We start from the raw sequence: 12318 nt of genomic DNA on the forward strand, positions 1-12318 counted from the left end.
GACAACGCATTGCGCACTACATCACAAGCACGCAAAACATCTGTGATTTCCCGGGTATCCCATAAATCAGCCTGGACAATGGTCTTGGCTCACGGAGTTTAAATAGAAACTCACAAAATGATCTAATGATTTCCATAGAAATTTTCTTTACATAGGAAACCTGCCTGATAGGATTCATAAAAATGGAAATAAGAGAAAAATGTATCAACAGGCTCAAATTTGTAACTCCAGTTTTACTTTAAGAGGATAATACAGATATTTGTAGCTGAGGAAGGGAATTGGGAAGGTAGAGGTTGTGGAAAGGCTGGGAAACATCAGAATATATTTATAACACAAGACATTTGACCAAATAAGCATTGCTTTATGCCTCCAGACACACACACACACACACACACACACACACACACACCCCACGTAAGGCACTGAACAAAACTGGTTCCTGATGACCACAGGACCTTATGAATCCACCACTGGCTTATAGCATGGAGGGGACAAATGCCCCCTGCCCTGAACCTGACCACAGCCAGCCCATCCCCCTGTGAGCACTCTGTCCAAGTCCTGTGGGGAGCACGGCTTTGCTACTCAATGGCAACTGGATTTCAAGAGTTTCAGGAAGGGTGGGGGAGCAAGATATCAAAGGCTCAAGCTTGCTCCCCTTTGTCCAGACGGACTTTTCATTTTTTGTTTGATGAAGATTAGGAAGAAAAGGGCAAGGATTAGGCCTAATTTACTGCCTCTGTCAAAAGCCAGTGCAGAGGGGAAGGGAAGGGAGTAAGTGGATTATGAAAAGAAAACAAATGGAGAGAAAGGGGGCCAAGGATGAACTGCATTCAGTGATATTTATTAATCTGATTGCAAAAGGAAAAGAATCTGTTCTAATGGTTCACCTTCTTATGAACCCTGGAGCTCCCAAAACCCTGAAGAAGTCCTTCTGACACTGCTGTGAGGTAGATCAGAGCCACTCCATGGCTAAAGTGAGAGAGGCCAGTGCTTCAGAGCCGTAAAAAGGGAATCAGAGACAAAACCCCAAATCTTGGTCTTTTCTACCCTGCTGCTCTCTGCCTGGGCCACAGAGCCTGGAGAATGCTAAGGTCTCATCAGGGTTTGGGTGGCAGAAGGAATGGAACCGGGGGTGCTCTCTTTGCCCTAAGCACTCACTGACTGCACAAGCAAGCCAGGTGATGGGTGCCCCTACCAAAGCCAGCCAGCTGCTCCAGGGCAGCTGGGCACTACCACTGAGTGAGGAGTGAAGTTCAAGGTTGGGATTTAGAAAACATCTCTCAGAAAGAGCGAGAGGATGGTGAAAATCTACTTAGTAAGGATCCCCCTTGGGTCGCATAGCCCAGTCCTCAGGTTCTGGAGGGTAGAGTGTCACAGCCCGGGAATCCCACAGGACTCATTCTGAACAGAGGCCAGAGGCTTTCCACAGGTTCTGATCAACGGAGTGTTGCTTCTTGTCCTTCAGGCCTAAGAAACTTCCCAAGAAGCCCTGGAAAAAAAAAAGGGGGGGAGATAATAGACCCTGGGGTGAAGGGAGGAACAGGTGCACTGAGGGGAATGCCAGAGATCAGGGACCCTGGAACACATATTTAATTACACAAAAACGCCAGGGCACCACCCAGCCACACACGACCTACCCCACCCCTACTCCAACCCAGCCCAGGGAGCGGGAGGGCACACATCTGCACTCACAGGCTCCTCACTCACAGCTTTACTTCATACCGGAAGTGGATTCTCACCTCCACAGCCATCAAACCTTTGAGAAAACCCAGAACTGAAGCCGAGGGCTTGGGGGAAGGGGGTGGCATTAGCCCTGCCTTCAAGTCCAAGCCAGGTCTAGTGATGGCAAGAAATCGGGGGAGTGGGGCAAAGAACTAAGCTGGAAAACCAAAACTAGAGCCCACCCGGCACCCTGGCTCAGGCCTGTAATCCTAACCCTTTGGAAGGCTGAGACAGAAGGATCTTTTGAGGCCAGAAGTTCAAGACAAGCCTGGGCAACATAGCAAAACCCCCTCTCTACAAAAAATTTTAAAAATAGCTGGGATTAGTTGGGCTCGCCTGTAGTCCCAGCTACTCAGTAGGCTGAGATGGGAGGATCGCTTGAGCCCAGGAGCCCAGTGAGCTGAGATCGCGCCACTGCATTCCAGCGTGGGCGACAGAGACTCGAGACCCTGTCTCTATTTAAAAAAAAAAAAAAAAAAAAATCCCTAGAGCCGACCAGGCAGGGCGAGAGTCCTCGGGACGCTTTCCGGTGGCGCACCTCGGGTCCTTGGGTGAGGAACGACCGCCTGCTCGCCCTCCTTTGCTTCTACCCTAGTGACGGGATCCGGAAAGAAAAGGACAACGGGTCCCATTTTGGTTCGCTACTCCTCGTTCCCTCTTCTCTCCAAGCAAAGCCATCCCAGCTCCCACCTTCTCCTAGTAAACTCTACACTCAAAAAGTTGACCCACGGAGACATCGCATGCTTCCCGACCCTGAGCCTCCGGTCCCTCTGCCCCGGTTACCTACCCGTCGAGCCGTTGGCAAAGCCTGGGCTGCGCGGGGCTGGTCCGGGCCTCAGGGGCGCCGGAGGGGATGAGGCCGTGAGGGCGGCGGCGCGGGGCTCCCTAGGCAGGCGACCGCCGCAGTGGCACAGAAGACGGCGGAAGGCGCTGCGAAAGTCCGGGCTGCGGCAGTAGATGAGCGGGTTGAAGGCAGAATTGGCATAACCTAGCCAGTTCAGGGCAAGGAAAGCCGGGCCCGGGACGAGAGAGGGGCCCCCGAGGGCGCGCAGCACGTTGGCCAGAAAGAAGGGCAACCAGCAGAGAGTGAAGGTGCCCATGATGAGACCCAAGGTGCACAGGGCCCGGTGTTCCCGGAGAGGCAGGAGGCGCGCGGGCCAGCGGCAGCAGGCGGGCACCCCTTCAGGCGGAGCGCACGTCCCAGCCGGGGCCGGGGCCAGAGAGCGCGACAGCGCGGGCGGAGACTCCTCCGGCGGAAAGCGGCCGAGCTCCCCGCGCAGCAAGCGCAGCTGGCGCGTAGCCACCACGAAAACCCGCGCGTAGACGAAGAGCATCACGAGAAGAGGAAGGTAGAAGGAGACGGAGGAGGACAGCAGCACATAGGGCATGTTGGAGGCGAAGGCACAGCAGCGAGGGTTGGAGTGGCAGCGCTGCGCCTCGGCGTCGGCCCCTACGCGCCACCACTGGCTCATGATGGGCGCAAACGACACCGCGGCCGACACGACCCACACGAGGACCACGGCTGCCCTGGCGCGGCGCTTGGTGACCAGTGCGCCGTAACGCAGCGGGTTGGTCACAGCCAGGTAGCGGTCCACGGCCAGGGCGCACAGGGTTTCGATGCTGGCGGTCACACACAGCACGTCCACCGAGGTCCACAGCTCGCAGCCAGTGGCGCCCAACGGCCAGTGGCCAGTCAGCACCAATGTGGCCGCCGGCGGCACCACCAGGAGTCCCATCACCAGGTCGGCTGCGGCCAGCGAAGTCACGAACACGTTGGTCATGGTCTGGAGCCTCGGCGTCCGGGTGATGGCCACGATGACCAGCAGATTGCCTCCCACGGTGGCCAGCACCGCCAGCGCCAGCAGCGCCCCGGCCAGGGCCGCCGCCCATGGCACCCCTGGCAGCCCACTGGTGTTGGCGGTATTGGGCGCCAGGGTGGGGACGTCCGGCCAAGGGACTAGAGAACTGTTCCCATGAGGCCACGGAGCCATCCTCGGGTCGCGCGTGGGGCGGGAGGGAAAGAAGGAAGGAGGGGGTCTCCCAAATCACCTGGCTCAGGGGAGGGGGCAGCGAGGCGTGAGAGCGACTTCCCCAGCCTGGGCCATCTTCCCTAGCTGTCCCAGCCAGAGCGCTCAGCCTCCCCCCACCCCTACTCCCTCGGTGCCACCGCTCTTGGGGGAGGAGTGGCGGCGCTTAAAGGGGTAGAGGCCAGTAGTCTGGAAGGGCCTATGGAGCGGAATTGGAGAGTGGGGAGGATGGGCGATGGGATGCTCCACGTTTCCTTTAGCTAAATCTGGAGGAAGGGACGCCCTGGCTCCTCTGCCACGATCTGTCCACCCCTGCCGTGGCCAGGCTCCTGGACTCAGCACAGCACTCCCTGGGCACCGGCTTCCTGGAGCCCCGCACCTCCTTTCCCAGAAGGTCCCACAGCAACACAGGGGAAGGAGAGAGGAGAGCGCTCCCATCCCCACCCTTTACAAAGGCAAAGGTAACCCGCTGGAGTCAAGCAAATGATTCACAGGAGCCCCTTATCCACTTGGGTGCCCTCCCCTAAGGTATTTTAAATTAAGTAATAGGGCTCAGCCGGATCTCCTCTCCCAAGACCTCAGCTTGGTGTGATCTGTTCCCTTTCCCTTCTATTTGAATTACCTTCTCTTTCCTTCCAGCTTTGTTTTTGTTTTCTTTTTAAATATTTTCAGGTACTGAGTAAATTTACCATATTTCAGGTCTCTCTCTGTCTGTCTCTGGAGAGTAGGTCTCTCTCTCTCTCTCTCTCTCTCTCTCTCTCTCTCTCTCTCTCTGGAGGGTAGATCTCTCTCTTTCTTTCCCAGGCTGGCTTTGAACTCCTGGGCTCAAACCACCCTCCTGTCCCAGCCTCCTGAGTAGTTGGAATTGCAGGCATGAACCACTAGCAGGCTCAGGAGCCTTTTTCATTGCTAGCTCTGGATTTGCATTTGGATTTGGCACTATGTAGTCTGGGATGCTGAAGAATTTCAATTTCTCCATCTTCCCCACTCTGCACTGCCCCGTCCATGCACCTTTCCACCTAGAGATTTTCTAGATAGCCCCTTCTCTTAAAATCCTTCTGTTATAAAGACATATTAAAAATGAATGAATCAACAGGCGGGTGTGGTGGCTCACACCTGTAATCCCAGCACTTTGGGAGGCCAAGACGGGCAGATCACCTGAGGTCAGGAGTTCGAGACCAGCCTGACCAACATGGAGAAACCCTGTCTCTACTAAAAAATAATTTTAAAAAATTAGCCGGGGCCAGGCGTGGTGGCTCTAGCCTGTAATCCCAGCACTTTGGGAGGCCGAGACGGGCGGATCACGAGGTCAGGAGATCGAAATCATCCTGGCTAACACGGTGAAACCCCGTCTCTACTAAAAAATACGAAAAACTAGCCGGGCGAGGTGGCGGGTGCCTGTAGTCCCAGCTACTCGGGAGACTGAGGCAGGAGAATGGCGTAAACCCGGGAGGCGGAGCTTGCAGTGAGCCGAGATCGCGCCACTGCACTCCAGCCTGGGCGACAGAGCGAGACTCCGTCTCAAAAAAAAAAAAAAAAAAAAAATTAGCCGGGCAGTGGTGGTGCATGCCTGTAATCCCAGCTACTTGAGAGGCTGAGGTAGGAGAATCGTTTGAACCTGGGAGGGAGAGGTTGCAGTGAGCCGAGATCACACCATGGCACTCCAGCCTGGGCAACAAGAGCGAAACTCCGTCTTGAAAAAAAAAAAAAGCCAGGCATGGTGGCTCACGCCTGTAATCCCAGCACTTTGGGAGGCTGAGATGGGAGGATCACAAGGTCGATCGAGGCCATCCTGGCTAACACGGTGAAACCCCGTCTCTACTAAAAATACAAAAAATTAGCCGGGTGCGCTGGCGGGCGCCTGTAGTCCCAGCTACACGGGAGGCTGAGGCAGGAGAATGGCGTGAACCCAGGAGGCGGAGCTTGCAGTGAGCCAAGATCACGCCACCGCACTCCAGCCTGGGCCACAGAGCCAGACTCCGTCTCAGAAAAAAAAAAAAAAAAAAGGGGATGAATCAAGAGACTGAGAGGAGAGGATTGCTTGAACCCAGGAGTTCAAGGTTACAGTGAGCCATGATCATGCTACTGCACTCCAGCTTGGAACAGCAAGAAGGAAGACCCTATTTTTTTTAAAAAATGGGTAAATGGCTGACTGGGTATGAGGCATGTCCACCATCCCCCCCAGCTATACACAACTCTTCCATTGCCATCTCCCCAATGGTAAGTGTTCACTCCACTTCCTTTAGGATTTTTTTTTTTTAAGATGAAATTTTGCTCCTGTTGCCCAGGCTGGAGTGCAATGGCACAATCTCAGCTCACTGCAACCTCCACTTCCCAGGTTCAAGCAATTCTTCTGCCTTAGCCTCCCAAGCCTCCCAGCCTGCTAAGTAGCTGGGATGAGCATGTGCAACCACGCCCAGCTAATTTTTGTATTTTTAGTAGAGATGGGGTTTCACCATATTGGCCAGGCTGGTCTCAAACTTCTGACCTCAGGTGATCCACCCGCCTTGGCCTCCCAAAGTGCTGGGATTACAGGCGTGAGCCACCAAGTCCGGCCTTCCTTAAGGATTTCATTCATTAACTTTCAAAAACTAGAAGGCGTTGAGGAATTCATGCATTTATCTTTGAGTGTGTGAGGTGGCGGGCCTGGTGTTTCAAAGCCTCTGAAGTCTCTTAGGTGGTTCCACCAAAGGCTTCCCTCATCTGAAGAAACCAAAGGCCTCTTTCCCTCTGCCTTCCCTCATGCAAGTCTTCCTTTTTCCAGCCCAAGCTCTCCCAATCTCTAAACCAGTTCCTCTCAGATTGCGTGTGGGGAGGGGGTGCTGGAAAATAAAGCCCCCGGGTTCAAGTGGAGGGACAGGAAGATGCCACACCTTATTAGGGCCTATCAGGACCTGATTCTTGAGCTGTCACACTTCCTCCTCTGAAACAATGGGACAAAGGGGGAAAAATTATCATGGAAAATGCCTCCAGGGCTATGCCCTGGCAGGTCTCTGAATAGCTCTATATTTCGAAAGAACACTTTATAGTCACTGGTATGAACAATCCCTCTGGGAGGCTGAGCCAGGGGCTGGGAGTTAGGAAGATTGCAAGGGAATTCAGAACCTAAAATTATTCCCAAGAAAAAGAACCAGTCTTGTGTCCCAGGGACCCAGCCACTCACCCATGAGCAGGGTTTGTCTTGGGCTCCCAAGCAAGTGACTTCCATGCCCATGAAGAACCCCAAGCAGGCCTTTGGATCCATGGAAATCCATGGCGGTGAAGGTGAAGAGGCAGCCTCTGGCCCCTTCCATCTCTTACTGCCCCCACTCAAGTCATGACAGAATGGTGCAGGTCCCACTGGGCCTGGAGTCTTGGCTGTGGCTTCCTGTTGACCATCAAGGCGGTCACTCCCAAGTAGGGTTTTGCAACACCCCAGAGTGGTGTTGCCAGTTGTCTCAAAGGGGTATCATAAGATTCTCAAAAAGTAATCTCTAAAATCAATGCATGCCATTCAGCAATTTTTTTCCAGGACATCAGCATTGGAGGGGGAAGGGAAAGGGGTGCCAGGAAGTGAAGCAACCTCAAAGGATGTCAATGCCTTAGGGGTGACTTTGTAATTTGGAAGAAGTGTATAAAAATGTTTAACATTTTCAAAAAAGACAGGATTTCTCAAACCACCTGAGTATGCCTGAGTTTGGGGAATAATTAGGCCAATAATCAAATGACACTGTAAGAAGAGAAATTTCTGACTCCAGTTAGGGAAGGTTTTATGAGCAAACACAGCAACATTGAGACACCTGACTTCTTCCTCCTCTGCCAACCCATCCCTGCTCTCATTCCTCAGTCTGGTTTCCCCCTGCCATCCCCCTGCCAAAGGATCCCTTTTTTGCCACTTTAGTCTATAGACTGTTGGCTCTTTTTTGTGATTTTGTGTTTTTTTAACCTAATTTTTTTGAATAGATTATATGTGCACATTATTTAACCATCAAAATACACCAAATGCATATAATAGAGACTTGCCTTCATCTCAGTTTTCATCTCCCTAGCAGGTAACTACAATTAGTCTCTGGTTTATCCCTCAGCTAGTATTTTATATAGATACAAGTCAATATAAATATATATATTCTTTTATCCTTTCTTTTCTATACAAATAGCAGTCTGATATACCCACTGTTCTGCACCTTGTTTATTTCAACTTGACTATGTATCTGTGATCCTTCCAGATCGATATACAAAAGTGTCTCATTTTCTTTTTCTTTCTTTTTTTATTTTATTTTATTGAGACAGAGTCTTGCTTTGTCACCCAGGCTGGAGTGCAGTGGCACGATCTCAGGCTCACTGCAACCTCCACTTCCCAGGTTCAAGCGATTCTTCTCCCTCAGCCTCCCAAGCAGCTGGGACTACCGGTGCGTGCCACCATACCTGGCTAACTTTCGTAGTTTTAGTAGAGACGGGGTTTTGCAACATTGGCCAGGCTGGTCTCAAACTCCTGACTCTGGTGACCCACCCACCTGGGCCTCCCAAAGTGCTAGGATTACAGGTATGAGCCACCGCGCCCAGGCAAAAGCGTCTCATTTTCAGTATCCCATTGTATGGTTATATGATTGTCTGTGAAACCAGTCAGCTACTGATAGACATCGAGCTTACTTCTTATCTTTACTAACAGATGGTGTTGCAACGAATAACTTAAAGACACATGTCATTTCACCTGTATGTGAGTATATTCTACAAATAGGTTTTGCTATGTTATAAGGTCTATGCATTTGCAAGTTTGAAAGACACTGCCAAATGGTCCGCCCCTGGGGATGTGCCCAATTATCCTCTCACCATCATTTTTGATGGTCAGCAGAGGGGTGGAGACAAGTGGTCTACTGCTCAGAGAAGTCGTCCTAATGACTGACCTGAGGGGAATTAGTACTGCCTGGACTGAAGAGGTCATCCAACTCGGGATAGAAGCACACATTGCCCAGAGAGAACACTGTGCTGGCCTTCAGCCTCCAGATGACCTTTGTTCTGTGCCCTTGGAAGCAGGCAGCGTCTGTGGGCCTCTTAATGCACTGATTTCAGGCACCCAGGCTGCTGTTTATGTGTTGATGCTTGGGGATTATGTGCCAGGGAGAATAGTGCTCTGTGATTTAGAATATGTGTCTGGCAGAGCCAGAAGTGGCAACAGCCGCTTGATGGGCAGAAGTTCTAACAGCATGGAAGAGTACTCTCTCCAGTGAACATCATAATTGGGTGCACGTATGCGTGTGTCTGTGTGTGTTCATGTGACGTGGAATAAAGAAGCCAAAAAGAGTTAAGGTGATCATAGCCTTGTACCCTAAGACTGTATGCATAACAGGTGGTTCTATTCTAACATTCATAATCCACCCCTCTTGCTTTAAAGTTCTTGGAACGTACAAATGGAAGTTTTTGCTACCCCTTTACCCTGTCTCTCCTCTCCATTGCCCACAGCAACCATCCATTCATTTTTGTGAAATCATGTGTGTATATGTGGCCTCTGAGCAGCTCGTTTGGTGTTTGCTGTTTCTCCTTTCGTCACAAATAGTCTAGGGGCATAGGGTGGAGGTGGCAGAGCATAAGCACTAAAAGCGATCTTAACGATCAAATCCAGCACCAACATTTTACAGAAATGAAAACCTGAGGCCCAGGCTGGGTGCAGTGGCTCACACCTGTAATCCCAGCACGTTGGGAGGCTGAGGCAGGAAGATTACTTGAACTCAGGACTTCGAGACCAGCTTGGCCAACATGGTGAAACTCTGTCTCTACAAAACTACAAATATTAGCCAGGCGTGGTGGTGGGCACCTATAATCCCAGCTACTCAGGAGGTGGAGGCTTGAGAATTGCTTGAATCTGGGAGGCAGAGGATGCAGTGAGCAAAGATCAGGCCACTGCACTCCAGCCTAGGTGGCAGAGCGAGACTCTGACTCAAAAAGAAAAGAAAAGAAAAGAAAACCTGAGGTCCAGAGAGGAAATGGAGGCTTGTGCATTATAATACAGTAAAGGTGTGTTTCTTTCTTTTTTTTTTTTTTTCATCTTGTGGAAAGTGTACAGTAAAGGTTCATTTCTAACAGATACACAGGCATCCAAGGAGCTGGTCCCTTTTCCAGAACAACTCCCTTCACTCCCAGCCAGGCTGTGACTGGTGCCACCTTCCAGTCTGTCCTCTCCAGTCCCCACCATGGCAATGGCCCACCATCTAACTACAGGGCAGAGAGATAAAAACTATCAGAGGGCAGAGAGGTAAAAACTATCAGAACTGAAAAGAAGCCCCTAAGCTAAGACTTTCCTTGTATTCTCTAACGTGGCACAGCCAATTCTGCACACACCTGATTTGTTTCCCAAGGTCAGATCCAGAGGACTTGAAGGGGAGACAGAGAAGGGATCTCGTTTATGGGGAAACTAAAGGCATTCTGGTGCCTTAGGGCTGGCCTGGAATGAAAGCCTTATGCTTAGGGCTGGCCTGGAATGAAAGCCTTATGCTGGGGAGACAGGACAGGGAGGGTGTTCTAGCAGTGCCTTCTCTTTTAGCTCCTGATCATAAATGGAGGAAGGGACCAATAAATGTTTCTTTCTCTCCTGAGGTAGGAAGAGAAATCCTTCTTCCAGTTTCTGAATAATCATTGAACTTTTGCAAGTGGCACGAAGGAAGGAAGGAAGGAAGGAAGGAAGGAAGAAGGTCATTGAGATCCCTGACTATTGGAAAAGCTGCTCCCCAGAGTCTGGGAAAGGTCACGAGTCCCACCTACAACTCAGGCCCAAATGCTTAGGCTTCCGTCCAGGAGGTAGGAGAGGGATCAAGCCAGAGTGGGGAAGAGAAAGCAGTGACGCAGGAATTTTTTTTTTTCTTTGAGACAGAGTTTTACTCTTGTTGCCCAGGCTGGAGTGCAATGGTGCCATCGCGGTTCACTGCAACCTCCACCTTCCAGGTTCAAGCGATTCTCCTGCCTCAGCCTCCTTAGCTGGGATTACAGGCCCGTGCCACCACACCCGGCTAATTCTTGTATTTTCAGTAGAGATGGGGGTTTCACCATGTTGGTCAGGCTGGTCTCGAACTCCTGACCTCAGGTGATCCACCTGTCTTGGCCTCCCAAAGTGCTGGGATTACAGGCGTGAGCCACCACGCCCAGCCAATGCAGGATTTTTCTCGGTCACTTTGCCAACCAGGGAGACCTCCAGGCGGGCAACAATCCCCCTCCCCACCACTGCCCCGTGTTATAGATTGCACCTGCAATCGGCGGTTCCCAAGCTCCTGTCCTGCATCCAAGAAGAATGAGGTTATGCTGACAATTAGAAGGGTGAGGATGGGTGGAGAAGGATTTTGTTGAGCCATGGAACAGCTCTCAGCGGAGAGGGGATGTGGAGGTGGGGTTCATCCCCCACCCCTGCAGTCAGGTGGTTTCTGTCTCAGTGTGGCTGGGTCTGGGGCTTTTTATGGACTCAAAATGGGGAGTGCGTGCTGATTGGTTTGTGAGTATGCAATAAAGGTTAAAGTGAAGACACCACTCAAAGTGGTGTGCATGGACAGTGTAGAAAACCAATTAGGAAAGGGTAGGTGAATGTAAAATAGGTGAAGGGTGAGGATCAATAAGAGGAAAGCACAAGACAGGTTCTCAATCCGGTCCGTGGATTTGACTTGTAGCTTGGCTTTAAGGCTTTAAAATGTCTTTGGCTTGGAGGTGGGGTTTCACCAGGGACCTGCCCCTATCTGCCTAGGCATTTGTCTGCCTCCTGCCGCTATCACCAAGAGGGGTTGCCCACCAACCCAGTGATGTTTCTAGCATCGCCTTTCAAGTCACCCCTAGATGCTACTTTGGCTGGCTTCTTTGCAGTCGCCCAGGCTGGAGTGTAGTGGTGTGATCTCAGCTCACTGCAACCTCTGCCTCCCAGGTTCAAGCGATTCCCCTGCCTAGCTGGGACTACAGGCGCATGCCACCATGCCTGGCTAATACTTGTATTTTTAGTAGAGGCGGGGTTTCACCCTATTAGCCAGGCTGGTCTCAAACTGCTGACCACAGGTGATCTGCCCACCTCAGCCTCCCGAAGTGTATTTATTTTATAGACAAGGTATTGCTCTGTCGCCCAGGCTGGAGTACAGTGGTTCAATCAGAGTTTACTGCAGCCTTGAACTCCCGGGCTCGTGATCCTCCCTCCTCAGCTTCCTAAGTAGCTGGGGCTATAGGTACCCACTACCATGCCTACTACTTTCTTTTATTTTTTGTAGAGCTGGGGGTCTCACTCTTTTGCCCAAGCTGGTCTTGACCTCCTAGCATCAAGTGATCCTCCCACCTCAGTCTCCCAAAGTGCTGAGATTACAGGTGTGAGCCACCCACTTTCTTTGATGGAAGGAGGCAGCACAGAGGAGGGCAGATCCTCCATGCTGCTTGGTCCATGCTCTCCTCTCCCATCCTTCCCCAGGAGGGAAAGCTCAGACAAGGATGGAACCTGTCTGCCTCCCAAAGAAGCTGATACTAGAGCTAAAACACACTCTGATCCCTTCCTTCCTATCAACCACATCTTTCCCCTGGGAAGCAAATGCTGGGGAAAGAGCAGCTGGTCCTGGGAGGGAAAGGAGATAGTACA

The 12318-nt window shown here is 51.5% G+C and overlaps 1 protein-coding gene across 1 annotated transcript; it reads right to left on the bottom strand.

Moving 5' to 3' along the window:
* Window positions 1–821: 821 nt before the first annotated feature.
* Window positions 822–3878, bottom strand: ADRB3 (adrenoceptor beta 3). The gene is given in 3 exon segments (XM_010385298.2): window positions 822–1489; window positions 2510–2588; window positions 2591–3878. Coding segments are annotated over 3 exon segments (1224 nt in total). The 5' UTR covers window positions 3714–3878; the 3' UTR covers window positions 822–1467.
* Between the last annotated feature and the right edge of the window lie 8440 nt (window positions 3879–12318).

This window comes from Rhinopithecus roxellana, chromosome 9 (assembly GCF_007565055.1).
Source record: "Rhinopithecus roxellana isolate Shanxi Qingling chromosome 9, ASM756505v1, whole genome shotgun sequence".
In the NCBI taxonomy this organism is placed as follows: domain Eukaryota; kingdom Metazoa; phylum Chordata; class Mammalia; order Primates; family Cercopithecidae; genus Rhinopithecus; species Rhinopithecus roxellana.